This window comes from Protopterus annectens, chromosome 7.part1, assembly GCF_019279795.1.
Source record: "Protopterus annectens isolate FY-2018-M chromosome 7.part1, PAN1.0, whole genome shotgun sequence".
Lineage (NCBI taxonomy): Eukaryota > Metazoa > Chordata > Ceratodontiformes > Protopteridae > Protopterus > Protopterus annectens.
Genome location: NC_056740.1, coordinates 5008180 through 5032329, shown reverse-complemented (window position 1 = coordinate 5032329; position 24150 = coordinate 5008180). Strand labels below are relative to the sequence as shown.

The window sequence follows — 24150 nt, the reverse complement described above, 5'->3', positions numbered from 1 at the left end:
GGAAAATTCTTATTAGGATAACAAAATCAAAATGCTACTTAGCCGCTTGCAAAATGGCAGCTTAACTTCAGCTCTCCTAGTGTGAAAAAGAAACGGAGACAAAAGGGTTAGTAATTCTGCCAGTTTTAGTAACATTCATTTACTGGCTAGTAAGTACACTGCCTGGATTCCAGGAAAGAAGAAACTTAGACAGCCTGAAACAAATTCAGCTCAAAAATGTGAAGAGAAAACACTGACCAGGAAGTATCCTGCAGCTGTTCAGCAAAAAGCAGTTCACACTCCAGCTTTGGTACAAGAGATGGCTTCCAGTAATTTGAGAAAAAAATAAATCATATGTGCTCAGAGTTGCTTAAAATAAATGAAACATTGAAGGAATATATCAACTCAAACAACAAAAGCCTAGAAAATGGAAGAAGCTTTAAACAGCTATTCAGATGAACTGATAAAACTACAAAACCCAGAGGCTAAAATGAAGAAAGGGCTAGCTGAGTATTAGTCTGCTCAAGAAGAGTTTTCAAAAAAAAAATTATAGGGTTAGAGGATAGAACGTGAATAGAAAATCTTAGATTTTCTGCTCTACCACATAAATTGGATGGAACACACTGTATTAATTTTTATAAAAGCACAAATAAGCAACAGGACTGGTTTTCCACAACAGAATTTGTAAATTGAAAGGTCCCATCATGTGCATGATCCAAGCCTGCCACGAAAAAGCAGCCAAGACCTGGGAAAAAGAAAATACATCCCTGGGATTCCACCTGTGCCCCTGCTGGACAAGGGCATTGGATGCTGACTTATCGGAACATGGGCTAATTCTTGGCTAGGCTTGTAATGGCCTCAGGCCTAATAACTTAGTAACCTCCTATGATCCTATGAGTAGTAAAGATGCAATCATACCAGCAGAAAGAGTTGATCCTAACAAAAGTGGAAGAGAAGGACAAAGTATTAAAAATTGGAGACAGTAGAGTATTTGTGAAAAAAGATTAGTTGTTATACACAAGGTAGAAGAGAAGAGAACAAATTTATCATAGCTATCACAGAATTTTGAGAAACAGGTCTAATCTATGAACATATGAATCTATAGGTATAAGATTCAAGCTGCTGTATCCAGCTGTCTTCAGATTATTTTTCCCTAGAGGATCAAAGTCATTTTTAGATGCAGAACAGGCTTAGAAGGAAATACAAAAGTTTGTCCAACAAAAAGTGAGCCATCAAATATAAGGGAACTTTGCTTCTCATTCTTCTGATAATAAAGCTCTTAGAGAGACTTTGCCAGTGAAACCTTTTCCAATGTTTTAAAGGAAAATGTTTGAACCAAAGTCTGGGGTGGGGAGATGGAGAAGTACAGGAAGAAGACCAGTAACCCTGAAATTAGTGAATAAATGCACAACTATAAAACAGCAATCACATTTGTGAAGTATGGCTTTACAAAAAAAAAAGTGGAAAGACTGGACATTTGTTGACTTTGTTAAACCTGTTGGGGACTGAAAGGCATATATCCCAGTTCATGTCATTAATGTTTGGAAGGACACTAAAAAGACAGTAAATAATGTGGGAAGAAATATTCAGGGAATTGTTATGGCTAGGCTTGTATAGGCCCCAGGGCTGATAGCCTAGTACTAACCTATGAACCTATGAACCTATGACAAAAAGAAAACAAAGTAACTGTAAGGAAAACTATTTTTCTTCTTAATATTTGTATAAAACATTCATGATATAAATTATATGTAATATAGTAAAGCATTTTCAGTGATTATTGTATGTGATAAAGATACTAAAGTAAACAAGTATATATTTTTTTGTTTTTAGTTTTAAGACATAGGTTCATAGGTTCATAGGTAGGTACTAGGCTATCTGCCCAAAGGCATTTATAAGCCTAGCCCGAATGTGTTGGCTTTTGCCGCCCCTTAGATTAGTTCCCTGTGCCTGTGTCAAACAGAACCATTGAAGTGATCCCCGGGGTAAACTTTCTGTTTCCCATCCACTCATCAAGGTTTCTCTTGAAGAGGGTTAGCGAGGAGCTCTGCCTAATGTAGTTTGGAATCTTGTTCCAGAGCATGGGAAGTCTCTGGGACAGGAATCTATCCCTCCAGCACATCCTATTTATTGCTGTGGTGAGGTTTAGATCCCTAGAGCATGTGGCTCAAGGGGATATGGTCTTCTTTAGGTGGAGCATGTCCATCAGTTCTGGGTTGGACATGACCTTGTATGTCAGGCAGAGATCACCTTTGAGTATGCAGTATGCAACCGAGTACAGCTGGAGTTTCTTCATTTGAGCTGCATAGGGCATCTGTTTGAGGCCAGCAGTCCTATTGGTGAGGTACCTCTGTGATCTTTCCAGCTGTTGCAGGTGTCTTGTAAGGTACATCCCAAATGGGGCGTTGTACTCTATGATGGGTCTGATGAGTGATGCATAGGGGGGCACAATGACCTCTTTTGATCTGGATGAAAACCCTTTTGTGATTAGGTGGGCCACATAGAAGGATTTTCTAACCACTTTGGCAATGTGATTATCAAAGAAGAGGTTACTGTCTACTTGGGTCCCCAGATCCCTTATTACATCTTCCATATTTAGGGGGCTACCACCTATGTGGTAGTTTGTGAGTACTTTGTTTTTTCCAAAGGGGATGACTATGCACTTTTTGGCATTTAGCTTGAGTCTATGGTTTTGACACCAGGTATCTGTCTCAGTGACACCCTTTTGGAGGATGTCTGTGCCACCCGGTTAGTGAATTATAGCCCCTAGTTTGCAGTCATCAGCGAACTTGGTCAGCCATAGTCCTCCTGTACTTGCCTGTACCTCTGAGAAGTATATGCCGAACAGGAGGGGTCCTAGGACTGTGCCCGGAGGAATGCCACTTATAATCGGTTTAGAGTCAGACCTAGCACCCGCTACTCTTACCATCTGGGTTCTGTCCGTGAGCTAGTTGGCAACCTATCTCATGACACAGGGATTTATGTTCAGGCTAGTGAGCTTGTATATAATACCTGAATGTAGGTATTACCATATGAAAAGAGATGAGAGGCTGGACAAAGGCATGTTTAAATTAATATGTTGCAATCTTGGGCTGTTGGGGTGGGAGTGTAAAAGTGCACTGATTATAATATATACAGAGTTGAGATGTTTTCTCTTACTTTTGCATAGGTGAATGCCTCGACTAAAGCCTTGGCTTAATCTACCAACAGTTTTTTTTTTTGTAAGTATGTGGACGTTAAAAACACTGTAAATAAATGCTTAGTTAAGTTGAGATGTCTGCAGCTGAGGGCAGCTGTACATTCTGTTCTTATGTTTCCACAGAGACAGGATGACTACAGGTGCAAGCAATAAATCTGGGCATTGTTTGCTGAAAGAATCATAAAATTAATCTGGCTACTGTTTGCTGAGTGAATCTTAAAATTAAAAGGAACAAGGGCAAGTAGCTTAGAAAAAATAAAGTTTGGAATTATTGGAAGTGAATAAGATATAGAAGCTTTCCTGTCTTATCCTTGAATTACCATTACACAAAAACAAAAAGTGAGCACAGCAAATAATTATTTAATTTACTTTTGCTGACAAGTTTGGTCACACTAAGCCTGTGGCCTCTTTTTGTAAAAATCCTGGGGCTGGTATTTATGTAGACAGACCTCTTTTTTATTAAATGTTAAGGGATATATAACATCCTCCTACTCCACCACTTACTCAGATAGATAGAGCTCCAGTTTAGCATCTTGTACAAAAGACATCATTATGAAAGTGCAGCACTCATTAACATTATATTGTGCTGTTAGCACTGGAATATAAAGAGACAAGAAAGGAAGTGGGATATAATAGTAGAAAAAGGTAAAGAGGAAGTAGGAGATTAAAGTTCAAGCTAAGGACAGTAACATCATACCTAAAAAAATCTGTCAGGTGGAGATATCTGAAGGGAATGGAAGTTAGAGTTAAGTGACTCCATAACTATGAGTGAACATCTGAATAGTTATGGAGTCAGGGCTTAGTGACTTCTCAGTGGCAGACCTGAAATGATGAACTCTGAATATAGTTAGAGATAAAAAGTGCCTTGATGGAAGGAGGATTTTCTTTCATAATTTGGCAACAGAGATGAAGAACAGTGAATCTCTATTACCTTTGGTAGACTTGAAGAAATAGATGAGTGATGATCATGAAGCCCTTAGGGTACATCTTACAGCAAAGAAAGTTAGAGTATCTGCAAGGATGAGACACTTTGGGGAACATGATTTTATGGTCTAGCTTAAACTATCATACTGATTCTGCAGAAGATTGCAACTTATTTCATTTATTTATGGCACCTTCATCACTACAAGTTAGTACCAGCAATGAAAAAATAAATATTTTGCCCACAAGACTTCCTCATTGTATAATGATACTCTATATAGTGAAACTTTTACATCAAATTGCCTCAGTCTTTTGACAATAAAAAAGAAACACCTGACACACATTCTAAAAAAAAAATGCATATTGGTAATTGTCATAAATCTACTGAATAAATATATTGTCCTAACAATAAATATATTATTTATTTTATTTTATTTTATTTATTTATTTTACATTTGTTTTTTATTTATTTATTTTACATTTGTTTACCGGGATAGTCCGACTGGATATATATCCATTTTTGGCGGAGGCCCGGGGGAGAAAAGCTCCAGGTTATGAGATAAATAATAACAGATACAGATTGAAAACAACAGTTTACAGTATTTTAGAAATCTCAAAATCAGGTTACATGCCTTTACGAACATGGTACAAAATTAGCTTAGGTAACCAGCAGATTAACATAGCAATGTCATTTTGCATCCTTTTGGATGAGATGATAAACTGAAGTCCCATTTCCCAGAGTTAGTGATAGCTCAAATGAATGTAAAAGGTCATTATCCCTTGATGACCAGTTTAGTCTCACAAGGTTACTAGCCTCTTTAGAGATGATGCCCAAAGTGTTAGTTCTACTGCTGTGGAAATTTGGCCAGAGCATCAGGGAACCTCTAGTATTTTGATAGGTGCCATGGAATCTTTTACATCCACTTAAGCTACCACCAACTGAAGCAAATGGGACCTCAGTTTGATGTTTCTTCTGTCACCTCAGGAGTACCGCAGCTTCCTAATGCAGTACGTAGTGTCAGCAATCTAGTCACCTGGAGTGGATAAAGCACCCACAGATGTCTGGTCTTCCAGCACAAAAGGCAAGTGGGCTATCTGTTGCACCAATGACACTGACTCTTACTGAAAACAATAAAAGTTTTCTGGTATTCTGACCAAAGTTAACCCTGTCCTTAGAAATATGCTATCTTGGTTCTCACCTGAAAACAGACCATGTCTACTGGGATTACCATAGTCAACAGTTAAATAGCAATCCCTACAGCAATTTTACAGTAATAAAAAATGTATATTGAAGGGGGTCATCCATGGGTCAGAAAAATTAATGCAACTTCCTACAAGACTTCATTACTGAACTTAACTATGCAGTAAAGCTTTCTGCTTTTTTCCACATCTCAAATTCACACTGATAAATTGGTAATATTACCATCAGCATGTGCTACTCTGGCAGAAGGTTTGTGTGTGTGTGTGTGTGTGTGTGTGTGTGTGTGTGTGTGTGTGTGTGTGTGTGTGTGTGTGTGTATAATCTGATTAGCCATGTGAAAGGAGAGACTTTGTTCATAAATAAATTGCACACATTTTGGACAGATGAATTCTGCTCTAGCACTGGTGACCATGCTCAGCAGCCTGTATTATTCCTGTACACTTAGATTAGAAAGCACTGCATAGTGGTCCACCAAACTGCAAAGTAAAGCACTGTTGTGTTACAGTGTTTAGTGGTTAACTAGTCACTCATAGCTTCTACTGCACTGTGCAAACGTTCATGGAGCTAACTAGCTTCCCCATGTTTCATTTCAGGCTGTCTTGGCTGCCATTGTTATTGTGAATCTCGTGGGCATGTATCGACAGTTTGGTGACACTGTGACACTTTGGAAAACTAACAAAGCAGAACTGGTAAGCATGTATGAAACATGGCAGATATATTCCTTTTCAGTTACACTTCTGTACTGGCACTGTTCTTACTCAGACTTTTACTTCATGTGGTTCTAATGGTTTAGCAGATAGATTGGTGTTTCCTGTTGCTGCAGTGTTATAGTTGTACTGCTTTAGGCCGTATTTGTTTTGGTACTACTTTTGTTACAATGTGTGTGTGTGGGGGGTGACTTTAGTGGTTATTTGGATTTATATGTTTGGATATGCCATCATTTCTCCTTGGCAAATATTTTGGTTGTATTACTGTTGGATAATTTCAGGATGTGCCTGAATAATTGGAATTATGTCAGTCTATAAACATTTTTTTTCATCAAATACCAAATAAAGACAAAATCAAAATTTCCAAAACAATTTTCGATGAACCTCAGAAGTCATTTTTTTCAAGAGTGGCGTGTCTTCTGCACTCCCAGAGCCCCAAACTATATATACCTACTCTGAGGTCGCCCAGCACTGGAGAAAAGAGAACTTTCTCTGTTACTGAAAGTTATTTTGGCAGTTTTTGTTCAGTCCATCATAAATTTTTTGCAATTGTTGTTGGCATCCTGAATAGTATTACCTTATCTTACCATATCTGTGAATTCAAGAGGCCAGCTGGCCCACTTTTTACTAATTATCAACAAGAGTATTTATAGACATGCTGATTATTCTGACCATAGCTACTTCAGCTTCTAGAAAATGCAAACTTGACTCTGTTTCTGTATGATTTATTAGATGTCAGGATCTGGTACTGTATGATTTAGTAGATGTCAGGATCTGTTCTGTATGATGTAGTAGATGTCAGAGCATCACCACTGTTGCCACAGGTTTGGCTGCTCCAAAACGTTTTGTCTGTTTGCCCTAGGCTTTTTTGTGTTACATGGCAGATTGGAATTATGACTTGCAGTGTTTGTTAACTACTTTATAACTCTTTATCTGTCTACTGACCACTGCTAAAAGCAAGAGTTAGAAAGGAATCTGGGTTAGCTCACCATGTTGACTGTATTTTTGATATCTCACACCAAAGTTCCTGAAGTCCACCAAATGTCTCACTGAATAATAAGCCCAACTCGGCTCAGTAAATCAGGAACCATGAAGCACTGCAGTAAAAAATTATTTTATTGTAAAACCATACACCAAGTAAAGACGCTGTTAATTGTTGAGCGCTTTCATCTAGTAAGCCTAGATTTCTTCAGAACATCAAACAAGGTGTGTCATACAGTTTAAATACCTTCATTACCCGCCTTTTTACAAATACATTCACCCAATTACATACATTTAACCCATCATGTCCCATTTAGGCTGTAAGTAACACTAACTTAATAAACCTGCTATTCTATCTTATCACTAACAGAACCCACTGTACAATAAAACTTAAAAAATATATATATTTGCACACCTATTAAATGTTGATACTCCATATATTTCTGCTACTGTATGCATTAAAAAATATGATTCACAAATTACAAAATTTGGATTCATAAACAATGATATAAAACCAATATGACAGTAAAACTAGTTAATGATTACTACCTCTAAGTGCTTAGTGAAGCTCTATTATATATGATACCATGCCTTATTGTTTTGCCTCAAAGTGTCAAAAAAGCTTACAGTTATACCCTCAATAAAGGTTTGGTGGGGATCACTTTATTAAGGCCTGGTGGTGTGGCAGCCTCTAAACGCAGCTGCCATTTAATTTCTTTTTCCCCCACAATGGCCTTTGTATTTCCTCCTCTAGGGTTTTGACTAACCACATCCAATATGCCAAATTTAAAGCCATTACATGACTCACTATTTAAAATGTGTCTCGATAATGCATTATTGATGTCATTTCTCTTAATGCAATAGATATGATCATATATTCTATTTTTAAGAAATCGATCTGTCATTCATGTATTTTTGATATATTTGACCCAATAATGGCTGAGCGCTAAGAATCTAAATGAAAATTCTTTTTGTACAACTTTAGGGTGTTAATAGCCCTAAACATCAATGGCTTTATAGGTTCATAAGTGCTAGGCAATCAGTCTGTAGACTAACACAAGATGGTTTTGCAAAGAAATAGAAGTTCAATAGGTCAGGGTCTTCCATGGCTTGAAAAACATGACACATGTTGTGCATACTTGTGGTGTTTGACTGTAATGGAATTGAAATAAATAATGGCCAAAGCTATGCATTTTTTTCTTGATCTCAGGCACATCTACACAAAGAAATACAAAACTAAGTTTTCTCAGGACCTATACTTCTGTTTTTTTTTCCTAAGTTAATGAGATAACTAAGTCCGAGAAACAGGTTTAGAATATTGTATTTGTTTTATGAAGTATTCTAGGTTGTAATGAAATGTTTTAGTGTACTATTAAGTTGATTATAGTGCTTTAGTAAAGCTTTATAATCAGTTAGGCAAATGACCTGGGAGTGATTTGTTTAGTTAATTATATAATTATCTAGTGTGTTTATGATTTATGTTATGTGATTGGCTGGTGTTCTATATTTATTTTGTGGTTTAAATGTATTGAGTTATTCTTGAAAAAGAGTTTCAGCTGGAAAACTTGATGTAATAAACCCTGTTTTATATGAATGGTCGTGATGTGCCTTTTGTTACTGCATTAATGAGATAACTCAGAACTCACAATGAAGGAATTAGATTAGGAATAAGGATAACTGTTCAGAATGCTGAATCCCAGCCACATGTAACTTAGCAAAATTTTGCAAAAATAAATACATTCCTCTTTCCAGAGAAAAAAAATAATCCAGTTATGGGTTTAAGCAGATCTTTATTTAGTGAAGGATGAGCATTCTAGTCTGACTGTCAATCAGACAAGAATTCTTGTCCAGCATTGAATAAGAAAGCTTGCCCATCATAAATACCTGCTTAAACCCTTAGCTGGATTGTTTTTTTCCCTGTGGAGCACAGGAACTTTTGATCTATGCATCCATTAATGTGACATAGCATCACTGTTAATTTCATATGTTGTTGTTGTTGTGTCTTTCGGCTTTTCCCGGTTAGGAGTCGCCATAGCGGAACTCCGGTCCGCTAATGATTGGCAGTAGATTTTTACATGCCGAGTTGCCAGCTCTGACGCACAGCCTTCAACGAAGGTACGCCCATTCACACATGTCTCCACAGAGAAGACGCTTTAGCTGAGAAATGAACAGGACATCTTACTGTGAGGCGACAACGCTACCGCAGCACCATAGTATGTAAATACAGACAGTGCTTTTGAGATGCTAAAGCAGAGAGATGCTTTTCATCTATATTTAAGTAAATTTAGCAAATGTGCATTAAACTATCCAGACTCACTCAGCTCAAATGAGGTAGCTACCAGTGCTGATGCATTTTTATATCTCATTAGTAATAACGTAAAGTATCCAAGCCATCCCACTTCTGCCCTGTTTTCATCTTGCCAACCCTAGAAAAGATCATATAGAAAATAGTCTACATGCAATTATCCTCATAGATATGGCAATGCCATTTCCTTTCCTTAAAACAAAGCAGATTCTGGTCAGGTAGAAGTATAATTATAGCTGTCCTGTCTCTAACTGATCACCTTTCATTCAATAACGACAATGGAAACCTGACTGGATCCTTCTCTGTGGATCCAACCACAGCTTTGACCTTGTTGATAATTCCATCTGCCTTAATCATGTGTTACACATTGCAGTTAGCCCAACAGCCGCAGACTGTTCCCAACATTTCCCTAGCAACAAGTCCTTTACAGTTAAGATATGCTCTTCTGTCTCCACAAAAACAATAGTATTAAAACGAGTCCCACATGCTCTGTCCTTACTCCCCTGCTTTTCATATTTTTGTCAATGAATTCCCATATGACCTTCATAATCTCCCCTTCATCCTTTACACAGATGACATGTTTATACACAGAAGAACCACTTCCCATTCTGAACTACAAATGCAGCTTCATCAGGACCTCCTTACTCTTTCAGCATGGATAAACTCTAAAAGTGTTACTCATAAATAGGAATAAATACCAACAAAACAAAGTCCACAATATTTGGATCCAATCGAAAACTATCAAACTTTCTTCCCTAGAAATAGCTTGCAGAAGCAATAACTCAATCAAAACCACATCCTAATCAAAAATCCTATGGCTAGACCAAAACCTAAATTTTCAGCTCTATATAGAAAGAAAAATGGCAGAAAAAAACTGTTTCTCTTTTGGTCTTGCAGACTCTACTACTTCTTTTCATCATCATAGGCAAGGGAATCCTCTTTGCACAGCTAGAGTACAGTTGCCATCGATCACTTCTGCCTCTACCAAAAACGTGTCTGCCCAGCAATCACTTTTTTAATAAAGTGTATCATATCATTATAAAGCACCTAAGATTTGAAAACCACTGTCTTACCATCCAAAAAGCAAAGGGCTTCTAGTATAGTAAATAGTAGAGCTCTGTTTTTGATCACTCTTTTTTAAACTTATACAGCTAGAAGTTTTAACACCCCTTACTGGCAAACATTTCTGCATCATATCATCATACAGCATAAAAACTTAGTCTCAGTCAGGGCAAAATCTACAAACCTCAGGAAAAAAACTATAGTGACACATTTGTCAGCATGGAAGGAGATGGTCAACAGACCATGCTGCTTTGCCAGGGATGGTCTGCACCTCTCCCCGCTAGGCTTTCGAATATTAGCTAAGACATTGTCTTTCCCCATAGTACCATTTTTAGGCAATGCCAAACCGAAAAGTACTTTCAACATAGCAAATCAAAACCAAGAAAATCTAAAGGTATTACTGCTCACTGCTAGGAGTCAGAACAAAAAACTCCACTCCCTAGCAGCTGTCTTTACCCTAGAGAATGCTGATGTCTGTGCGGTCACTGAGACATGGTTTAAAGCCACGTTGAGCACACCAACAATGCAAGATTATAATGACTTCCACACATTTAGGCCAGCAACTTCACAGGCAGGGACTAAAGGTAGAGGTGTCTCTATTTACATCAAAAATAAATATATTTCAAGACTGGTCAAATAGGACAATGCATTTGAGCTGCTCCATGTTCATCATCATAGGTAAAATCTAATATCACTTCCTTGCAAGCTATAGGCCCCCCTCTATGACCCAGGAAACCCATACCATGTATTTAAACTTATTAGAAACACTAACCATCCAACCCAATACCATATTCATGGGTGACTTTAATTACCCCACTGTTAACTGGGAATCCTATGCTATACCAAATGTAAATGCACAGAGATTCCTGGATTTTGTAAACACAAACTCCCTGGAACAGATAGTCAATACCCCAATCCAGCCATACTGGATCTGGTCCTCACTAATATGGGAGACTTCTGGACAGCCCCTACTGTATTGCCTTTCCTAGTAAGGTCAGACCACAAAAAGGTCTCCTTTGAAGTAAAAATAAAACCTGGACCCGCAGCTATACCTGGAATATTCAGGAACTATTCTAAGGCTAACCTCCTGCTATTAAGGGAGAACCTGTCAAAATTTCACGCCCCCATAAATCCTGAGAACATTGCTGCCTATGCAGACCTGTTCACAGAAACCCTGCACAAGCATGTTAATAGCTGCATTGAGGTAGCTGTACCCACCAAGAAGAAGTGGAGAACTAACTCAATGACAGGAGGAAGAAAATCATGGCAAAAATTAAGAGGTGCAGCACCCTGCAGGAAAAAAGCACTCTTATCAAACTAAACAAACAACCCAGAGGACAAATAAAGTTTACCAAAGCCAAATATGAGGAAAGTTTGGCCTCCCAGGCCAAAGACAACCACAAAGCATTCTTTAGCTATGTCTGCAACCTCAAAGGCCACCTATACTGAGACAGAAAATATAGCAAATCTCCTGGCTAATAAATTTAGCTCCAACTTTACCCCCTCTCTCCCCCTCAACCTTCCTCAGAGGAAATATAATCAAATATAACTCTCCTTACCATCACTAGGGAGCAGGTCCTTAATGCTCTCTCTAAGACCAAGAGCACTACATCAATGGGCCCAGACAATATCCCAGGATGTTTTATAAATAGCAAAAAACATGACCTATCAGGGCCTCTAGAATTACTATTTAACTGCAACCTCCAAACAGGCTTCATGCCTCATGAATGGAGAAAGGCAATAGTCATCCCTCTGCACAAAGGTGGGTCATCTACAGACCCTGGAATCTACAGGCCCATATGTCTCACTAGTCTTATATGTAAAGCTATGGAAAGAATTATCTTGGAGATTATCAACAGAGATATAGTAAACTTCCTGGCACTGGACCCAACCCAGTTTGGTTTAGTCAAGGGCAGATCATGCCCAATCAACCTGGTGGACTTTTTTGAGAAGGTCACCAAACAATGGATGAGGGCAAAACCATTCACACTGCCTACCTTGACCTGGCCAAAGCATTTGACACAATACCCCCCTGGGCATTGTTGACAAACTCAAGAGGTTGGGTGCAAATCTATATGTCACTCAGTAGATAGCCAACTTTCTCACAGACAGGACCCAGGAAGTTAGAATTGGCGAATCTATCTCTACAAAGAGGCCAGTCACAAGTGGAATCCCTCAGGGATCAGTCCTTGGACCACTCCTTTTTGGCATTTACTTCTAAGAAGTCAAGGCCAAAGTCAGTGGTCTCTGACTGACTAAATTTGCAGATGATTGCAAATTTGGAGCTGTCATTGAATTTCACACTGACACAAATGTTCTCCAGGAGGGGCTGATACAGACAAACAACTGGTGTCAGAGCCATGGACTAAAACTAAATGTCAAGAAATGCATAATAGTAGCCTTTGGGAAGTGATCCATCCCTGGTAACTATCATATTGACAACACACCCCTTAGAGTTTACCCAGTAGTCAGGGACTTAGGGACACACATAGATAGTAACCTAGCCTTTGACCATAATGTGTCTGCAGTGGTGAGGAAATCATTCTATGTTGTACAACTTATAAACAAAAGTATGGCATCTAAGTCTAAGGAAGTCATTGTTCCACTGTATTCAGCATTCAACAGACCTATCACTGTGTACAATCCCCCCTTTGGTATGTACCTAATCAGGCATTGCCAACAACTGGAATGTCCACAGAGGTTCCTCACTAAAAGAATAAAAGGAATAAGTAAAATGTCCTTTGCAGACTGCCTCAAGGCCCTATCCCTGTATTCTGTGTCCTACAGGCTTTTGAGGGGAGATCTATTCCTGGCATACAGGCCATTGTCAGACCCCACTCTAATGGACCTCATGCATATCCACAAAACAAACAAGACCAGAATTACCTGTTCTAAAGACTTAAACCTTGCCTTTGATATAAATAGGACTTGCTGGAGACATAAGTATGTATCCCAGAGACTACACCATATATGGAACAGGCTCCCCATCCATTTGAAGAAGAGTTCCTCTCTAACCAAATTCAAGTGCAACTTGGACAATTGGATGGGAAACTGGAAATTCATCCCTAGTTTGGCACCTATGGCTCTAATGGACACAGGTAACCTGTAAATGGTTCATCTCCCAGGCCCATGCTTACACCTATCAAAGGTATTAGAACCTGTCAGAGATTTTGAATGCATGGCTAGGCTTAAAACTGCCCTTGTGGTCATTAGCCTAGTAAAGACTTATGAACCTATGAACCTATGAACTAATTATAACTTCTCTTTCCAGATTATGGCAATCACTTTCACACTACTTCAGTGACACTTCAGTCTACTCCACATGCAGACCCAACTTAAATCCTACCTACAATAACAACTCAATGAAATTGTTTCACATTAAACCATATAATTTAATCAACCTTTTTCTAGAACAATTGGTCATCACCATAATTCTAAATAAATCTATAAACCACTCATGTCCCTCCTTCTTAACCAGGACCCTGTAAATTCTATAACTAGTCTTAACTCTGTCACCTGTCTTACCGCCTCACTATCATAGGGGTTTACTATCAAAATGTGGAAAATCAAAACAATTTTCTACTTTTTGATTGAATTCATTACCCAAGTTTAGTAATACAGAATTACCAAAATGTCAGAAATGGTAACCACGGAATCCATATTTGAACACTGGAAGTTCTAATGTCGAAATTCCGTGTTACCGGTAATGCTTTTGCATATTATATATACCAACTCCAAGATCGCACTACAGTGAAAAAAAGGATAAATTTCCTGATTCCCATTGTAGTGCGATCTGTTATCAGAATGTCAGTCCCATATTAGTGAATGCACTCAACCATTCGCTAATGAGGATTCAAACATTTCTGGATCGGCATTAGAAACTGGAAAGCACACATTCAACCATCCAAGTTTTGCATAAGTGTCATTCCATATTTTGATAGTAAACCAATCATAGGCATATACTAGACTAACAACCACCATGACTTTATAAGCATAGCCATGCAACCTGACCCAAATTTGTCCCCATGTAACATGGGTATCTATTTTAAGGGGCATGTTAGGAGGTTTGCTAAAGGTTTAGTGTGAGGGATATGTTATTTGGGGAATATTTACTGTCGGCCTCTGTCTGTCAGAGACATGGCAGCCAGACTGGGGTGAATTTTTAATTTCCCATCCAATGGTCAAGGTTACATTTAAATAGAGTTAAAGACTGAGCCTGCTTCATATGGATGGGGAGCCTATTCCAGAGCATGGGGATCCTTTGAGACACAGATCTGTCATGCCAGCATGTTCAATTTATGTTACAAGCCAAGTTTAAATCCTTGGATGTACAGTTTATGGTGCTATTCATTTTGCGATGTGCAAAAAGTCCAGGGCTAGATCTTATATACCAGGCATACGGTGGTACGGGGAATGTCGCGATGGTATGGCGGTAGCGTTGTTACCTCACAGCAAGAGGTTCTCCTGTTTGATTCTCGGCTGGGCTTGGGAGTGCCTTCTGTGTGGAGTCTGCATGTCCTCCCAGCGGTTGGGTAGCATTCAAAAGACATGAGTGCGTAAATGGGTGTGCCTTCGTTGAACGTTGGGCATCGAGCTGGCACCTCAGCATTTCGTAAAAATCTACTGCCAATCATTAGCGGGCTGGAGTTCTGCTGTGGCGACCCCTTACCGGGAAAAGACAAACAACAACAACAAGAGTGCCTTTCAGTAACCTGTAGAAGACTGAGTACAGATACAGGGCTTTAAGGCAATCTGTATAGAACAATGTGTTCATAACCTGAATTCTCTTAGTGAGGAATTTATGTGGGCATTCCATCTACTGCACATGCCTGGCCAGGTACATGCTGAAGGTGGCACTGTACTTAATGATGGATCTGATAACGGCTGAGTAAAGGGTACTATAACTTCCTAGGACTTGGATGACATACCCTCATATATATAAGTTGGGTGACACAGAATGATTTTTTTTACTATTTTGGCTACATGTTGGTCGAAGACCAGATTACTGTCTACATATGCTCCCAGATCCCTAACTACTGGACCAATTCTAAGGGCTGTTTTATCGATGGAGTAATTAACCTGGGTGGACTTTTTCCCAAAAAGCACTATAATGTACATCTTGACACTGCATTTTAATCCACAGCTTTGAAAGTGATATCAGAGTTCTGTAAACTAACTTGCTTTGTTAAGAGAAATGGATGATCCCATAGCTGTATTACTAGACTAGCATTATATCCTCTTCCTCTGCGATTCATGATATAGTAGATAATTTAAAGTAAGAAACATGAGGGAAGTGGTGAAACAGTCGCATAGAACTTAGAAGTTAAAGATAAAGTAAATGAATAGATGGACTGTGAGAATAAGGGATAGTGACGTAATTGTACCCCTACTATGAAATGAGGTATGCAGAACTAATGATTCCACAGTGAATAGGTAAAGGAGGAGGAGGATGTGCATGTAATGGGAAGGTCTGCTTCAGGAAGAAGTAGTTCTGGATTTAAGAAAAATTATTAAGTATGTCTTAATGGAATGATGGTCTCAGCATCTTACCTAGACACACATGATCCCATGGTCAAGGTGGAATTATAGAGAATGTGAGTTACATTTAGTAATAAATGTCCCTGGTCTCTGGCAGTTAACTTCTCCATTAGCTAATGATCTATATATATTTTTTGAGCACCAGAATGCTGGAAAGCAGTGGATATAATCCCTACATTAAAGCTTGCGGAGTAAGGAATATTTAATTCGCTATTTTGATGATTTTTCACTACATACCTTTTACCAACTGCATTTCATTTCCTTTTTATGACCTTCAGAACCATAAAGAGTATTTGGGAAATAGCCTTTCCAGTGCCATATGAATGAAAGTACAATATCTGGCATCTAGTCCTATGAAGGAATGCCAGTAGCCTATCAGCCTTCAGCTTAGGGTGATTAATATCCCTAAATTGTTTTCTTTGCCCTACTTAGAGGCACCCACTGAACTAAGTGCATATGTTGAAATGATAAGCTTGAACTTTTTGCATTATATTCCAGCTGGCAGCTGTCCGTTGTCAATGCAGCTTACTACAGGTCTCTGTGAACACTACCATCCCAATGCAGCTCACTACAGGTCTCTGTCAACGCAACCATCCCAATGTAGCTCACTACAGGTCTCTGTGAATACTACCATCCCAATGATGCTCACTACAGGCCTCTGTCTATACCACCATCCCAATGCAGCTCATTACAGGTCTCTGTGAACACTACCATCCCAATGCAGCTCACTACAGGTCTCTGTGAACACTACCATCCCAATGCAGCTCACTACAGGTCTCTGTGAATACTACCATCCCAATGCAGCTCACTACAGGTCTCTGTGAATACTACCATCCCAATGCAGCTCACTACAGGTCTCTGTGAACACTACCATCCCAATTCAGCTCACTACAGGTCTCTGTGAACACTACCATCCCATTTAACACCATTCTGTCTGTCTTCAGATCATCAGCATAAAAGCTGGGTTTGTTTTTGGGTTAGATGTTAGTGACAATGAACTTAGGATTTTATATGCATGATATATAATTCTATGTGCATGCATATTGTGTGTTTGTGTGTGTGTGTGTGTGTGTGTGTGTGTGTGTGTGTGTGTGTGTGTGTGTGTGTGCGTGCGTGCGTGCGTGTGCGTGTGTGCATGTGTGTGTGTGTGTGTGTGTGTGTGTGTGTGTGTGTGTGTGTGTGTGTGTGTGTGTGTGTGTGTGCATGTTTGTGAAGAGAGGTTTCTTGATACCTGCACTTAATTTCTGTATAAGTGCATATGTCTCCATGGCATTTACTACAATTAAATTCTACAAATTACACTGTTGCAAGATGCAAGTACTTCTTTACATTGTAATTATAACCTCTTTGTTTCTTTTAGTTGGTCTGGGTTGTGACACTCCTTTCGACAGTGCTACTGAACATGGATATGGGGCTTGTGGTTTCTCTTGGGTTTTCATTACTGACTGTGATCTTTCGCACTCAGCTGTAAGTACTGCCTGAGAAGGAAATTGGCTTATAGTGTTTTCATTCAAGCCTTGGAAATGTACTACCTGTTTAGTGTTAGACAATAATCTGGTGCATGTTACATTGTTACAATTAACTGAAATTATGTCCCAAAATAAATGCATCTTTATGTGCAAGTCACAGGCTAGGGTCACTGACATGAGTTTAAAATGTTAAGCTCTGGATGATACATATTTTCTTGCAGCCATATGGGCGAATGTGAATCTCTGAATGTGAAAAAAATGTATATTTTTACATAGCATAATAAAAGTGGTAGATACTGGGAAAAGCAGCTCTGTTTTGCACATTCATTTTTAACCAATTAAACCTACTAGGCAGAAGTGTCCCTTTTCAGGAAAGACTCAGGAGCACTGTCCAGTTAAGTGATTTACTCAGACTAACCTAATTAAGGTGGAATGAATCAGACTCTATACCCTGAAGCATAAGGAACAGCTCATTAATGGCTGTGAGCATTAATCCACTGTACTAACTGCCATTTAACAGCTATGCTTAGTACTGTTGTAGATTAACTTAAAAGTACTGATACTACCTGACACAGGATCTCCCACAGAAAAAAATGAATACTGTTTTGCTTGGAGTTAAATTCTTCTTCATAACATACATTCATTAAAAACATAGCAGATGAGAAGAAAAGTTTAATGCATCCTTACTGCTGCACAAACTGTTCAGATAGGTGTATCCATCTGGGAATACCTACACATATCACATTATTGTGTACACGGTAGCATCTTAATACACAGCATCTCATACCATTTTTTTTAGTTATTAAGAATACCAAGTAGCAGATATGGCCATGTGACACAGAGGGATAAAGCCCATCTGTGCCTCAACTGACCTATGCTCAAGTAGTGCCATGGCACTGGGTAGACAAAATAGGGAACGAATGGGAGTGAAAGGCCAGCACCAGCTTTCCCAACAGGAGGGACTGCCTAGACTCACTGCAATAGCAGCATTAAAAGTCTGGCAAGTTCCATGTTGCAAGTACTACACAGCTTGGTTGGATGTTTGCACATATGCAAAAGGGAGAATGTACCCCCTATAGGTGATGACTGGGGCACTCACAAGGCTGTTTTGGGGTGGAAGATGGTGAAGGTGCACACTCTGGCAGCAGTAGGATGCTTCTTTGACATCCTGCATCTCCACACCAGCCCGAAATATTATTTATTATTTATTTATTTTACATTTGTTTACAGTGAAAGTCCGACTGGGCATGGATCCCATTTTCAGTGGAGGCCCAGGGAGAAACGCTCCACAAAGATTAATATTGCAAATACAGTAAATACAATAGACATGTTAATAAAGTACAGTACAGAGTCAAAAAGTTAATAAGGTACAGTTTCAAGGCCAATAAAGGAACAAAAAGTAAATATACTATAAAAAGCACAGTGTGTTACAATAAACAATACAGTTGAAAGGACATTTTGTTCAATCATTTGGTTACATTCATCAGTGGCTAGTACAGTAAACACACATTGATTGAGTAAGAGTATAGAAAGGAGTTGTTGCAAGCTTTCATAAAAGGTTAAAGTATGATATGATCGAATTAAGTGAAGCTACCCAGGGTCAGAACAATTTCATAACCAAGAACTATGTAAATGCAACTGGAGGAGTTTTTTGAAATTATTTTTGTTTGCACAGATCCTGGTATATACGGGGATGGTACTCCATGCTTCTGCAACAGAAATGGAAAACAAGGAGTCCCCAGAGCTATTGTTGCTTTTGCCTATGCCAGCCAGTGCTTTATTGGTGGATCTTAATAGGCATTTGTTAGAGTAGATATTAAGTAGACCTTGAAGAGCAGGAACTCTATCTAGATAATATAGAATTTGGTGGGCTATTGCAAACTGGTTATATGTGAGCAGGTTGGGTAATTCTACCCAGGATAGTTGCTTGATTGCTATGCAGTGATGTGTCCTGAAGGGTGAGTCAGTAGCAAACCTAGCTATTTTATTGTAGCAGGTCTTTAGTTCATTAAGGTCTGCTTTGTTTAGGTTGATGAGTATGGGGGAGGCATAGAGGAGTGTGGATAGTAGGTGGGTTCTTGCACTGGTGGCTTCATTGTCATTAATGAGGTACTTTTTGCATCTATATAGGGTCGTGAGTTTTTTATGGACTTCCTTTATTGTCTGTGCAATGTGTATGTTGAATATCATGTTGTGATCTATGATAACCCCTAGGTGTGTTGGACAAGTGTGATAGGGTTGTTAGTAGATGAGAATATTGTGAATGTTGGTATGGGGTCTAAGGCTCTAGTGGGACAGAATATCATTAGCTGTGTTTTATTGGTGTTAATGGTTAATTGGGAGTTGTCTAACTAGGTTTCAACAGTGGTAAAGAGCTTTTGTGTCAATTTCTAGAGTTGACAGAGTGATGGGGTGGAGCAGATTAGAATGGAGGTATCAGCGTACTGAACTAGAGTGGTGTGCTGGGTAACTTTGTGAAGTTGGTTGGTGAATCTGTTGAAAAGAAGAGGTCCAAGAATGGATCCTTGAGGGACCTTAGGGTGACAGGTAGGAGGGGAAATAAGGAGTTTTGCCATTTTACTGCTTGTTGGTGGTTGGTTAGATACTCTTGAAACCATGATAGTGTGGAGTGGCTGAAATTAAGATTGGAGAGACCAGAAAGGAGTTTGGGATGGGAGACAGTATCAAAGGCCTTGGAGAGATCTAGGAATATAGTGGATACTAGGTTACCATTGTTTTGATGTTGGTTTACTGTGTGGGTAAAGCTAATAAGGGCTGTGGTAGCACTGTGATTGGGGCAGAATCTGTGCTGGGTGTTGGTTAGCAGTTTATTAGTGAGGAGATAGTGCATTATTTGGGAATGTATACATTTTTCGAGGATTTTAGATAAGGGGGATAGAATGAACCATAATTAGATAGTTCCACAGAGTTGCCTCCTTTGTGAAGTGGTATTATATGTGAAATGTTCCACAGAGAAGGAGCATGTTGTTTTGTTAAAGAGCAATTAATGAGCCTGGAGACTGGATAAGAGATGGTTTTGTCTACTATCTTTAAATATTTTGCAGGTAATTTGTCGGTGGCTAGGGTTGTGAGTTTAAGCCTACTTATAAATTGTGCTAGTTGGGATAGGCTATAAGGAGAAGAGGTTTTGGTCTGCTGGTATGGAAGATAGGTTTGTATGTGAAGTGGGAGAACTATTATTAGTGAGGGCTAGAATAGATTTGGTGAAGTGCTCATTGAATTGGGTGCTAATATTATTGGTGGTGGTGTCAATTATAGGGGGTGGAGTACTGGTCTTTTCTGGTTGTAGGATTTTATTAATGGCAACCCAAAATTTTTGGGGTTTATTTTTGTGTTTGGTTTGAATGCCTATATAGTGGTTCCTTTTATCTGTCATGATGTGTTTTTTGGCTTTGCTCCTTAGTTCCTGGTATGCCTGACTATCAGTTTGAGTTTTATTTTGATGCCACAAGTCCCATGCTTTATCTGTTTGTTTTAGCAGTAGACTGGTATCTCTGGTCAGCCAGGAGGCATAGTTGGATTTAGTTCTGACAGTTCTGATAGGGGCAAGATGATTTAGAATGTTTAGGAAAGTGTTATTGAAGTAGTCTATAGCACTTTCCAATAGGAGAGATGAGAGTGGTCTCCAGCTGCATTAATTAAGTACAGATATGAAGTCATGGGTTTTGAAATTCTTTGTGTACTGGATTTGGTGGAGGGTGGAGGATTTTAATGGATTCAGTTGGTGTCTAATTATAAAGGTAGGAAGGTGGTCACTGAGAGTGTCTGGGAGGGAGCCTGAGAGGTAGGATTGAAATGGTCTGTTAGTAAAGATCCAGTCTAGGATGGACTCCTTTTTTGATGCTTTATCTACTTGTGTTGTGGTTATTATTAGTTGAGTGAAACCATGTAGGTTAATGTGGTTAGTGGGGTGGAACGGGTTATAGGAGGACCAGTCGATATTAACATCACCTAGTATGATTGTTGCTTGGTGAAATGTTTGGGTTGCCCAGTCTAGGATGGATTCTACTTTATTAATGTTATTGCCAGGGGGTATATAAGTACCAATTATATGTAAATGTTTTTTTGAGTTGAATTTCAACTTAGTGAACATAGGTTCTGGATTATTATGTTATAATAATAATAATTATTATTATGTTCTATTATTAATACACCTATTATTATGGATGGTGCAATGGTGCAGTGGTAGCATTGTTGCCTCACAGCAAGAGGTTCTCTGATTCAATTATTAGCTGGAGTACCTTCGGTGCAGTGTCCTCCCTGCATTCATGTGGGTTTTCTCTGGGTACTCCGGCTTCCTTCCATGTTACAAAGACATGTGTCTGGAGCATTTCTCACCAGGCCTCCACTGAAAATTGGCTTCGTTCCGAGCTGGATTTTCCCGGTTAACAAATGTTAAATAAATAACTAAAATTATTGAACTTGGGTTGTTTGTTGACTAACATTTCAATGGCCAGGTTGTTTTTGAAGAGGAGAGCAACGCCTCCACCTCTTTTTTATATTCTGTCTTGTCTAAGAACATTGTAACCAGACATGGGCCAAGCTGAGCCCAGGTAAAGCTAAGGTGAGTCTGGTAGATCCAGTAAGAAATGAAAGGCAGTGGTATTGGCTGCAGGATGGGGACTGTCTCCTTTATTTGGTTATCGGTCTTCTTGTGCATGGACACACCCTTTGGATGCTGAGTGCCACCTTTTACCAGACTTTAGAATTGCACTGCCATTCTGGAACTCAAATCTGTTAGGAAGTCAGTCAGTTTATACTTTGAAAGGTAACCCAAAGTCACTACATTTAGTGACTGAATGTCTCCATCACTGTCCTCCTCATTTTAATAAATCTCATAACTAGTAAACATATTCAGCTTGATATTGATTCAAAATCCTTCTAACACACTTAACCCCCAATTTATGGTGCTAGGTTAAATTTGTATGTATTTCTTTATAATTTAATAACAGGAATACATTTTGTATATTCTTCCTCCTTAACTCTATTGGCCTCATGTTATATATCTATGTTGACATTTGCTTATGTCTTGTCATATAACCCTGTTTCTTAATTCGTGTTTGTGTAACCACCTGGGATTAGAGTGAAATTAGTCAGTTGCTATCAGTGATGTACTCTGCATAACACAGATAAATAAATAAATAAACAAATAAATAAACAAATAAATAAATGCAAAGCATGCTTGGTAATGGTTCTAAGAGGAATGATGCTTTGACTATAACCCTGATGACCCAGGTTCAGCCTGCAGCCTGGTACTGCATGGACAGACAGCACTGATGAGATAAATTTGCTTGTCATTCTAATCATGGAGGGTAAAGGGGAGATGTGCCTGCATATGCCTTGTCAAACCCAAGAAAGACAAAAGGTATAAAGCCTGGCAGCGTGTGGGTTGGGGCAATGGGGATGCTTCAACACAGACGCAAACTAGCACTCTCCAGCAATGCCCAGTACACACACAAATGCATACCAATGAAATCTGGCACATCAGGGAATTTGGGCAAAGCTGAAAAAAAAGCACATATCAACCATACACCCTATTGCATTACGATGACCCTGCTCTCCCGCACCTCTCCCTTGGCAAAGGAGGATCTAAGATATGGTAATGAAAAACTCTTCTCAGGTATGGTCCACTCAGTGAAAGGATCCACTGGGGTTTCCCATTGCAATAAGATTCACCAATGATCTGAAGTTTCCTGTGACTAATCCTGATGAGCCAAATCCCAAGCAAAAAAAAAACAAGCCACTGCAAAAAAGGGGAAGAAAGATAATGGATTTAATGAACACATAAATGCATTCTGTTCATCAAGACAGAGGCTGCAAAAGTGAAGTGTTCTGCCTGGATATTAGTACCAGGTGCAATGATAATCATGTAATACATTTTCTGAGTTGTGTGGGTTAATTGTAGTGACACTCTTTTATTATCATTTGCATATATAGATTAATGTCTGGATGGAAATTAATTTTGTGCTTCATGTTTTTTTTACTAGTCCACATTACTCGATCCTTGGGCAGGTTCTTCACTCAGATATCTACAGAGATATGGAGCAGCATAAGGAGGTAACATAATAATCAAAATATCTGTCCTTTGCTTGTGGATCTACTTATTAATTATATAAAGAGGTAATGTAACAATCAAAGCATCTTCCCTCTGCTTGTGGATCTACTTATTCATTATATAACAAAGTAATGTAATAATCAAAGTATCTGTCCTCTGCTTGCGCATCTACTTATTAATCATATAAAGAGGATGTAATAATCAAAGTATCTGTCCTCTGCTTGTGGATCTACTTATTAATTATATAAGCAGGTAATGTGATAATCAAAGTATCTGTCCTCTACTTGTAGATCTACTTATAATCATATATACTACCTTCATTCGGTAGTAACTTGTAGAGTTCTGCTATAATTCCATCATTATCTGTTGCTTTGTTAGGTTTTAATCTGTTAATTTGAGTTTGAATTTCAGATATTGAGACAGGTTTATCAATTAGTTTCACTTGGTCATCAGATAATTTATTTTTTATATTTTTTGATAAAAGTTTTGATTATCCCTTCTGCGTCTGTTATTACATTATATTGATTGATTTTATTGTAATAATTTCTAAATTCTTTTAAAATATCTTCTATTTCTATCACTTTTCCTATTCTCTTATGTAAATAAATCTCCTTTATATGGTTAGGCTTACTAAGTAGTTCTGTTCTGTTAGCTACCTTATACATAGATTTTGGGTTAATAGAGAAATTAATTATCTTAAACTTTTCTAGATTTA

General features: G+C 38.6%; 1 protein-coding gene across 1 annotated transcript in view; it reads left to right on the top strand.

The window, feature by feature from the left end:
- LOC122807522 (solute carrier family 26 member 6-like) overlaps positions 1-24150 on the top strand; it is a 516873-nt gene that overhangs the window by 279772 nt on the left and 212951 nt on the right. Inside the window, exons 11-13 of the mRNA XM_044078447.1 lie at positions 5891-5986; positions 17251-17357; positions 23368-23437. Of these exons, the coding sequence (XP_043934382.1) occupies positions 5891-5986; positions 17251-17357; positions 23368-23437 (273 nt within the window). The remainder of the gene's footprint in view (positions 1-5890; positions 5987-17250; positions 17358-23367; positions 23438-24150) is intronic.